This window comes from Sprattus sprattus, assembly GCF_963457725.1.
Source record: "Sprattus sprattus genome assembly, chromosome: 1".
Lineage (NCBI taxonomy): Eukaryota > Metazoa > Chordata > Actinopteri > Clupeiformes > Clupeidae > Sprattus > Sprattus sprattus.
In genome coordinates this window covers 78088598-78098861 of record NC_137920.1, presented here as the reverse complement: position 1 = coordinate 78098861, position 10264 = coordinate 78088598, and the positions used below count along the sequence as shown (strand labels likewise).

Sequence of the window (10264 nt, the reverse complement as noted above, 5' to 3'; positions counted from 1 at the left end):
AGAAAGAAAGAAACACAATTTATTTGCATTGCTTCAATTTATTGAATTTCTTATTAATACATTTTCATTTAGTCATTTAGCAGACGGTTTTATTCAAAGCGATTTAAAACTACAATTCCAACGAAGATGAAGGGAATCGAACCGGCGATTAACTGCATGCAAGCCCTACGCTCTGCCCGCTGCACCAAAGTTGCATGTTCGGTCAAGAAAAGATATCACTACTTATACAGCCTATGGACAGTTTCTTTAATGCTGTTGCAGTCACGACAGTGATGAATTTTGACATGATTATGGTCTTGAATTCTTCATAACGCGTTTATGGTCATATCCCGCCTTAGCGGAGAAAAAAATGAGTCTTTTTCTTTGAGTTTAGACCATTGTACCTTTCAAAAAAATCATGGTTTTGGGGATCGACCTTTCTTGCCTTTTGAAGCAAGACGTGCACGCGCAATTTAGCTGACGAGATAAATTAACTTGAGGTTAAAATAAATTAGCGCCCGTCGCCAGACCGGCTTGGCCTGTTCTCATTTAGCGAGCTAGTTAATCTCCAGTTGCGAGCTAAATTAATTATCTTAGCTTCAGTTGTACGCCGAACAGGGCCCAGGAGTGAAATGCCACTCCTGTGTCACCCTCTTGTGTGTGTGTGTGTGTGTGTGTGTGTGTGTGTGTGTGTTTACTCACCTCTTGATCTGCTTTATGTTCCCCTGACAGAGGCTCTTCATCTTGTTTTCCAGTGCATTCAACAGCTGCAGAGAGAGAGGTGTCACAAGGGTTTCACAAGTGACTAATCAGGGCAGTCCTTTACAAACTTCTAAACTGACACATGTGACTAAGATGAGGAAGTGCACAGGAGGCCAGTAGATCATCTCAAGTCATCACTCAACCGATAGGATCCGGTTCTACTGGTACACCGCTGTGTATGTGTGTGTGTGTGTGTGCGCGCTTGTCTGTATGTTTGTGTGTCTGGGTGTGTGCGTGAACCTGTGTGTGTGCGTGTGTGTGCGTGTGTGTGTGTGTGTGTGCGTGTGTGTGTGTGTACGTTCATCTGTACAATTCAACAGCTTTAGAGAAGAGTAAGGTGTGTGTGCGTGTGTGTGTGTGTGACTTACATTGTCCACTTGAGCCGCGTCGTCACCCTCACACGACTGGAGGTCAAAGGTCACGAGACCATGGGAGTGCATTCGAAGAACGGCGAACCTGGAGGCAGGAAGAACAGAGAAGAAGAGATAAGAACAGCGAGAACAGATAAGAACAGAGAGAAGAACAGATAAGAAGAGAGAGAACAGATAAGAAGAGATAAATAGAGAGAACAGAGAGAACAGATAAGAAGAGAGAGAACAGATAAGAAGAGATAAATAGAGAGAACAGAGAAGAAGAGAGAGAACAGAGAAGAAGAGAGAGAACAGATAAGAAGAGAGAGAACAGATAAGAAGAGAGAGAACAGAGAAGAAGAGATAAATAGAGAGAACAGAGAGAACAGATAAGAAGAGAGAGAACAGATAAGAAGAGAGAGAACAGAGAAGAAGAGAGAGAACAGATAAGAAGAGAGAGAACAGAGAAGAAGAGATAAACAGAGACAACAGAGAAGGACACGGATAAACAGAGAGAACAAAAACAGAAAAGCACAAGTACACACAAAGAGAGAGTGAGAGAGAGAGCAGGAGCAGGAAGAGCAGCAGGATAGAGAGCAGGAAGAGCAGCAGGAGGAGGAAGAGCAGGAGGAGGAGTAGGAAGAGGAGCAGGAGTAGGAGCAGGAGTAGGAGGAGGAGCTGTAGCAGGAGCAGGAGCAGGAGCAGGAGTAGGAGCAGGAGTAGGAGGAGGAGCTGTAGCAGGAGCAGGAGCAGGAGCAGGAGCAGGAGCAGGAGGAGGAGTAGGAGGAGGAGCTGTAGCAGGAGCAGGAGGAGGAGTAGGAAGAGGAGCAGGAGTAGGAGCAGGAGTAGGAGGAGGAGCTGTAGCAGGAGCAGGAGCAGGAGCAGGAGTAGGAGCAGGAGTAGGAGGAGGAGCTGTAGCAGGAGCAGGAGCAGGAGCAGGAGCAGGAGCAGGAGGAGGAGTAGGAGGAGGAGCTGTAGCAGGAGCAGGAGTAGGAGTAGGAAGAGGAGCAGGAGTAGGAGCAGGAGTAGGAGGAGGAGCTGTAGCAGGAGCAGGAGCAGGAGCAGGAGTAGGAGCAGGAGTAGGAGGAGGAGCTGTAGCAGGAGCAGGAGCAGGAGCAGGAGCAGGAGCAGGAGCAGGAGGAGGAGTAGGAGGAGGAGCTGTAGCAGGAGCAGGAGTAGGAGTAGGAAGAGGAGCAGGAGTAGGAGCAGGAGTAGGAGGAGGAGCTGTAGCAGGAGCAGGAGCAGGAGCAGGAGTAGGAGCAGGAGTAGGAGGAGGAGCTGTAGCAGGAGCAGGAGCAGGAGCAGGAGCAGGAGGAGGAGCAGGAGGAGGAGTAGGAGCTGTAGCAGGAGCAGGAGCAGGAGCAGGAGTAGGAGCAGGAGCAGGAGGAGGAGCTGTAGCAGGAGCAGGAGCAGGAGTAGGAGGAGGAGCTGTAGCAGGAGCAGGAGCAGGAGCAGGAGCAGGAGGAGGAGTAGGAGGAGGAGCTGTAGCAGGAGCAGGAGTAGGAGTAGGAAGAGGAGCAGGAGTAGGAGCAGGAGTAGGAGGAGGAGCTGTAGCAGGAGCAGGAGTAGGAGGAGCCCTTCAGAGCCCTCTGTGCAGCAATGACCGCAAACAGAAGCAGGAAACATTCCGTCCTGCTGTGGGAAAACCCCTGCCTCTCACTGGCAATGACATCATCATTACATCATAAATGACATCAAAACTACATCATTACATCATATATTACCACTTAGAAACTGATGAGAACAAAAAGCTCCAGCTCTACTGATGGGGCCATCATAAGCACATATGAACGAGCATTAAATGTTCCTCGAAGGCTACGACTCTTCTGATAGGGCGTTAGAGTTACGCTCTTCCTGCTTGTGTACTAATCGGATGCGCACCTCATCTCAGGTAACTGTTGTCCCGTGTTTTATGGTTTTACGGTGATTTTAGTCGTTGGAGAGGTGTGGCAGGGGCGTGTCCTGATCTCTGTCTGGTGACTGGTGACACCTGTGTCCCCAATCCAGCACAGCAGTGGGCTGGTGGCTGAACTGGTCCTACTGGTATTTGCCCTCGGAGGCACAGCAGTGGGCTGGTGGCTGGACTGGCCCTACTGGTATTTGCCCTGGGACGCACAGCAGTGGGCTGGAGGCTGGATGGGGCTGAACGCGGCCCTACTGGTATTTGCCCTGGGATGCACAGCAGTGGGCTGGTGGATGGACTGGCCCTACTGGTATTTGCCCTGGGATGCACAGCAGTGGGCTGGTGGCTGGACTGGTCCTACTGGTATTTGCCCTTGGATGCACAGCAGTGGGCTGGAGGCTGGATGGGGCTGAACGCGGCCCTACTGGTATTTGCCCTCGGACGCACACAAAAGGTCCCCAGCTGTGGCGGCCTGGCGCTACTCACACAACAGGAAGTGAAGTGCAGTCCAAAGCCGGCAGATCAGCGGCACAAAGCTCCGCCTCAGCCCAGCCCTTTGTCCCCCGGAGGATGCACTTAACCGGCCAATCAATGGTCATCCGCTCAGCGGTTCGGAGCGGGGCACACCTGGCGTGGGGGGTGAGGGTGGTGGTGGGGGGGGGGGGGCATGGGGCGGGATGGGGGGTGCTGGGCAACGGCCCGCCGTCGTCATTGTCCCCCCTCAATGCTCAGAACGGGAAAAATTGTGCCTGGCTGACAAAAGGCTGAAAGGAGGTATGTCGCCTGAAATGCCTTTAAAACACAGACTGTGTGTGTGTGTGTGTGTGTGTGTGTGCATGCATGCGACTGTGCCACGGACCAACAGGAATTCACCCGGCATGGGGCAGAAACATGCATGGCATGAGTTTGAGCCCCACCTCATATTTCTTGGTACCGTCCCAGACGAGGCATGTGGCTGCTGCATCATAGTGAGATGACCACATCCCCTGTAGCCACCATAGTGGCCAAAGGCAGACTGCAGCGTATCATCCGTTCTGCTGAGAAGGTGATTGGCTGCAATCTGCCATCTCTACAGGACCTGTTTGCCTCTAGGACCCTGAGGCGGGCAGGTAAGATTGTGGCAGATCCCTCCTACCCTGGTCACAAACTCTTGGAGGTACTTCCCTCCGGCAGGAGGCTGCGGTCCATCAAGACCAGAACCTCACACCTCATATTTCTTGGTACGGGCCCAGACGAGGCCTGTGGCTGCAGCATCATAGTGAGATGACCACATCCCCTGTAGCCACCATAGTGGTCCAATTAGACTTCATTCAAAAACGGTCTGAACTAGAGGGGACCATTACAACACTAGTGAGATTCTCCCTGTATACCAACAGCTGCACCTCCAGTCACCAGTCCGTCAAACTCCTTAAGTTCCTCGGACGACACCACCTTCATTGGGCTCATCTCTGGTGGGGATGAGTCCGCCTACAGGTGGGAGACTGACCATCTGGGGACCTTGTGTGGTCAGAACAACCTGGAGCTAAATGCTCTGAAAACAGTGGAGATGGTTGTAGACCTTAGAAGGAACCCAGCCCCACCCACCCACCCACCCTGAGAGACTACCCAGTTGACTCTGCGGAATCCACAATTGCCACTGCAAATGACAAAGGCAGACTGCAGCGTATCATCCGTTCTGCTGAGAAGGTGATTGGCTGCAATCTGCCATCTCTACAGGACCTGTTTGCCTCTAGGACCCTGAGGCGGGCAGGTAAGATTGTGGCAGATCCCTCATAGCCTGGTGACACCAGCCTACGTATTTCCGCCTGAATTGATTTCAAGCTCATACTCAGTCTGGCCCAACCCCGTTGACAATCGTCTCCAGGACTCAAAATCCTGTAGGACCAATCAGCAAACAGTTCAGAGCTGTGACGCAAAACTCGCCTTGGAGACACGAAAAGCTATCGGAAAAGTTGTCTCAACTCTCGAGAACATCAGAAAATGAAAAGAAGAACAAGAGTATTTTCTTGTAAGTTTTATGATTGGAAAGGACGTCGTAGCTCTTCTCCCAACTGGCTTTGGGAGGAGTTTAATCTACCGAATGCTTACTAAACGTTGCTGATTGGTTAAGGGAACTCCAATGATTTTAAACCTCAAGCTAAGCACCCGCTCATCTCGGAAACGAAAATGCATAGCGTTTTGCCAGACTGAAAGACGGAATGAAATGGAGTCACAGGCTGGTAATGGCCAGGCTAGATCCCTCCCACCCTGGTCACAAACTCTTGGAGGTACTTCCCTCCCTCAGGAGGCTGCGGTCCATCAGGACCAGAACCTCACGCCACAAGACCAGCTTCTTCCTGGCTGCAGTTGGCCTTATTAACAAGGCCCGGGACCACCTGACTTGGACTCTTACAGTCCTGTACAGAACCCAATATGACAGTACTATACAGAACCCAATATGACAGTACTGCCCAGAACCCAATATTACAGTACTGCCCAGAACCCAATATTACAGTACTGTTCAGAACCCAATATTACAGTACTGTTCAGAACCCAATATTACAGTACTGTTCAGAACCCAATATTACAGTACTGTTCAGAACCCAATATTACAGTCCTGTACAGAACCCAATATTACAGTCCTGTACAGAACCCAATATTACAGTACTGTTCAGAACCCAATATTACAGTACTGTTCAGAACCCAATATTACAGTACTGTTCAGAACCCAATATTAAGGTCCAGTACTGAACACAGTCCAATCGCCTTAACAGTAATTTTGGCCTTGGTCCATTAAGAGAGCCTGGATCCAAATGAAACCCTATGGAAGGACTCCAGATCCTTACAAGGGCAGAGAGAATTATGGGATTACCAGGCCAGTGTGTGTGTGTGTGTGTGTGTGTGTGTGTGTGTGTGTGTGTGTGTGTGTGTGTGTGTGTGTGTGTGTGTGTGTGTGTGTGTGTGTGTGTGTGTGTGTCAGTGTGTGTGTGTCAGTGTGTGTGTGTGTGTGTGTGTGTGTGTGAATGACTGTGCGTGTGCGTGTGCGTGTGTATCACCGCGACCCACCTGCCGTTCTTGCCGATGAAGGTGGCCAGGTATCCGTGGCCTTCGGTGTCGTGGACGGTCTCCGTCATTTCCTGCTCTTGAAATACACACTGCACAGCACGCACAGTCGAAGGAACGTCAGCTACACAGGAGGAAGAGAGAGAGAGAGACAGGATCAACAGACAGCGACAGGAGGAGAGAGACAGACACAGAGAGAGAGAAAGATAGATAGAGAGGGAGAGATAGAGAGAGAGGGAGAGAAAGATAGAAAGATAGAGAGAGAGAGGGAGAGAGAAAGACAGATAGAGAGGGAGAGATAGAGAGAGAGGGAGAGAGAGACAGAAAGATAGAGAGAGGGAGAGAGAAAGATAGCGAGAGAGACAGACACAGAGAGAGAGAAAGATAGATAGAGAGGGAGAGATAGAGAGAGAGGGAGAGAGAGACAGAAAGATAGAGATAGAGAGGGAGAGAGAAAGACAGATAGAGAGGGAGAGATAGAGAGAGAGGGAGAGAAAGATAGGGGGAAAGATAGAGAGAGAAAGCGAAAGACAGAGAGAGTGAGTGAGTGAGAGAGAGAGGGAGAGAGAAAGATAGATAGAGGGAGAGATAGAGAGAGAGGGAGAGAGAGACAGAAAGATAGAGAGAGAGAGAGAAAGACAGATAGAGTGAGAGAGAGAGAGAGAGAGAAAGACAGATAGAGTGAGTGAGTGAGAGAGGGAGAGAGAGGGGTTTAACACTAGTTTATTGGATCAGTGTTTAATTCCTTTCCATTGCTGCACCTTTCAAACCCAGGGTGAAAGAGAAAGTGTCTCAGAACAGGCTATGTCCTTGGCTTTACCCTGCTCTCACAACACACACACACACACACACACGCGCACACACACACACACACACACACACACACACACACACACACACAGTTTCTCCTCACCAACAAGGAAATATTTAAAAATGACAGAAGAACACAGTGAGGCAGAGAGGGCAGTGAGATGGAGAGAGAAAGAGAGTGGGGGGGGCAGAGGGCAGTGAGATGGAGAGAGAAAGAGAGGGGGGGGGCAGAGGGCAGTGAGATGGAGAGAGAAAGAGAGGGGGGGGGGCAGAGGGCAGTGAGATGGAGAGAGAAAGAGAGTGGGGGGGGGGGGGGGCAGAGGGCAGTGAGATGGAGAGAGAAAGAGAGGGGGGGGGCAGAGAGGGCAGTGAGATGGAGAGAGAAAGAGAGGGGGGGGGCAGAGGGCAGTGAGATGGAGAGAGAAAGAGAGGGGGGGGGCAGAGGGCAGTGAGATGGAGAGAGAAAGAGAGGGGGGGGGCAGAGGGCAGTGAGATGGAGAGAGAGAGAGAGGGGGGGGCAGAGGGCAGTGAGATGGAGAGAGAGAGAGAGGGGGGGGGCAGAGGGCAGTGAGATGGAGAGAGAAAGAGAGGGGGGGGGCAGAGAGGGCAGTGAGATGGAGAGAGAAAGAGAGGGGGGGGGGGCAGAGGGCAGTGAGATGGAGAGAGAAAGAGAGGGGGGGGGGCAGAGAGGGCAGTGAGATGGAGAGAGAAAGAGAGGGGGGGGGGCAGAGAGGGCAGTGAGATGGAGAGAGAAAGATAAAGAGAGAGGGCAGTAAAATAGAGAGAGGGCAGTAAAATAGAGAGAGTGGGCAGTGAGATAGAGAGAGACCATTGATGACAAACAGGCAAGAACCCCCCCCCCCCCTTCACTCAACTGTACCCTCTGCCTGGTACACAAATACAACCTCTATAGGAGGACACAGCTACTACACACCACTAGACACCCACTCAGACCTGCGTGGGAGGTGGCAGCTGACTGTGGGTTGAGTCTGGCCCGAGTCATGGGATTGTGTGACACGGCCAGAGAGTTAAGGACTTAGGCCGTAAACAACAGCTACAGAGACCCCTGAGGATTATCCATCTGACCCCACAGGACAGAGGTCAAACCCAATCAAAGATCAGCCTTAGAACAGAGCACTAACTCCCTCTCTCTTTTAAGCTATCCTTCTTTTTTCTGCCTTTTCCCTTTCTCTCTCTCTCTCTCTCTCTTCCCTTAATCTGTCAATATTCTCTCAATCTCTCTCTTCATCTTCCATCTATCTGCCTATGTCTTCCTCAGTCTATATATTGTCTACACCTGCCTCTTCTGTGGATCTCTCTGTTGCTAAATAATGTACTACCTTCTGTTGCTCAGACTACACAATTAAAGCTCCCAATGTCCATCTGTCTCAACGTTGCCCTTTCCTTCCTTCACAACGTCCTTTAGTCATTTCATCAGTCAAATTGTCACAATTGTCCACTTCTGTATGATTGACAGTCACTCATTCGTTGTCTCTCTCACCATCTATAGTTATATGATGACAAGCTTCATGTATTGAATTCACCCACCTAAAGCATTGCTAACAAATGCAAAATGAGCAGCTTTCACCAAGATAGCCCCGGTTACACTATACCGCTGAAACTGGACCCCACGACCAGACAGATGAGGAGGGGGGAGGGGCTGTCAAATAATTAGCTGCCATACTGTCTAGCGGACGCTATATGCTCCAGGCGACTTACAGCCTATTTGAGGCAGGTGCTTGACCGGTTTGCGGAGGGGTACAGCATGACTGATAAATTCAAAAGACTATACATGTTTCCGTATACAACATTTCAACTCCGGTCCGTAATGTGTGTTTATATATTGAGCCCACACAATTTATTTTACTTCATCCACTGCAGCGCTATTAAAACCGGAAGTTCAGTGTAAGCTCTCTAAATTGAGAACTCAACCAGCGGGTAGAACAAGGACTTCCACATCCTTTAAATGCCTTACACTTAAACCGTCTCATACTTCAAAATCACATAGACAAGTGTCTTCTGAAACAATGATTACAAATGAATGAATGTGCTCTGACGGCTAGTCCGTATGCAGGCTACGCTCAACTAAAAATAAATCAGCATAGTACCTCTATTGCTTTATTGTGTATTAACATGTGACTTAAACAGCCATCCTGCAAACTTTCATCTGAATTGCATTAATTATAGCGTAACTTCTTATTCCAGACCATTTTCAACGTGACTCAAAAGCAATGTGGGGGGGAAACCTGTTAGCGTTTCTCGCATAACCGACTCTTATGGCTAATTTGGAAGCCGATGCGTGCTAGCTAGCTTACTAGCCAGGATACTTGTCAGTCAGTACAATTCCCGATGTGGCTAAGGGTAAGTGAGACGAACAGCTAGGAGGGCAGATTAATGTTAGCCGTTGCTGCTAACGTAGCTACGACTGGCACGGAAGGTCAAATAACCGCATGCTTATCTCGTGAATTGTATGGCGCGAGAGATTCATTCCTGCACATACACACATAGACAAAACGCGAGCGCACGCGAGTGAGTTATTCATTATACCTAACTGTTACATCCTCTCCCCCCATAGTGGCAACACATTAAGGTCACACATGAACCATTTTGTTATCACTGCGGTTGTTATTTTGAGTGGATAACAGGCCAGCGAAGCCGAGGTGCTGGGGACAGAGAGGCCCTTGTGTCCTGATGCGAAATTCAGACATTGCTTTCTCCTGTGCTGTCGCAAGTGGCATGAGCGGCGGCGGTGTGGTGGTTACCTGGCGCAGAGAGCTTGAAGTCGAGGGTGTAATGTCGCACTGCCATGACAGGATGCAGCCGTCTGCCATGCCTGGGTTAGGCAGCCAGGTATGGAATTGGAGCTGGTGTTCGGAGAAGTCCAGTTGACACACTGAAGGTGCGCTGCGCAGTTGCTACCTCGCTCTGTAGCAGGGTTTCGGAGAGTGAGGATGTGACTGTGAGCCCCGGGAGGAGTGGCAGGCAATCCCCGTCGGGACGACCCGTTCTCGCAGCACCAGTGGGAGGGGCTTCACGCCCATTGGCAGCCAAATCCACTGCAATACCTTTAATTATCTTGAAATATAACGAACTTTATTCATTGCTTAATCATACAGGAAGCCTACAAGTGCTATTTATCGTTATGTGAATGCGGCAACCCACGGGGCCGTTTCAAGACCCAACTGTACCAGGATACTATGTCTCAATAGAATGTGCAACATCTAATGTGTAAATGTAACGGACCATGATCCACAAAGATGCAATCCTCTACATGCGTTTATCTGTTCCCAAATACAGAACACCGTACTTGTGACCTATACGTAGCCTATCTCTCATTTGAATAAACGTCAATAACATGATTTGTAGAAAGTAATCTATTTGTAAATAGGCTACTTTATAATTTGTAAAAAATACATTA

The 10264-nt window shown here is 49.8% G+C and overlaps 1 protein-coding gene across 1 annotated transcript in view; it reads right to left on the bottom strand.

Moving 5' to 3' along the window:
- Nucleotides 1–9786, bottom strand: part of sms (spermine synthase) — a 20166-nt gene extending 10380 nt beyond the window's left edge. Inside the window, exons 1-4 of the mRNA XM_080839495.1 lie at nt 9609–9786; nt 6040–6160; nt 1110–1197; nt 682–746 (exon numbers count right to left, since the gene is read on the bottom strand). Coding sequence (XP_080695621.1) covers nt 682–746; nt 1110–1197; nt 6040–6160; nt 9609–9654 — 320 coding nt within the window. The 5' untranslated portion in view covers nt 9655–9786. The remainder of the gene's footprint in view (nt 1–681; nt 747–1109; nt 1198–6039; nt 6161–9608) is intronic.
- Between the last annotated feature and the right edge of the window lie 478 nt (nt 9787–10264).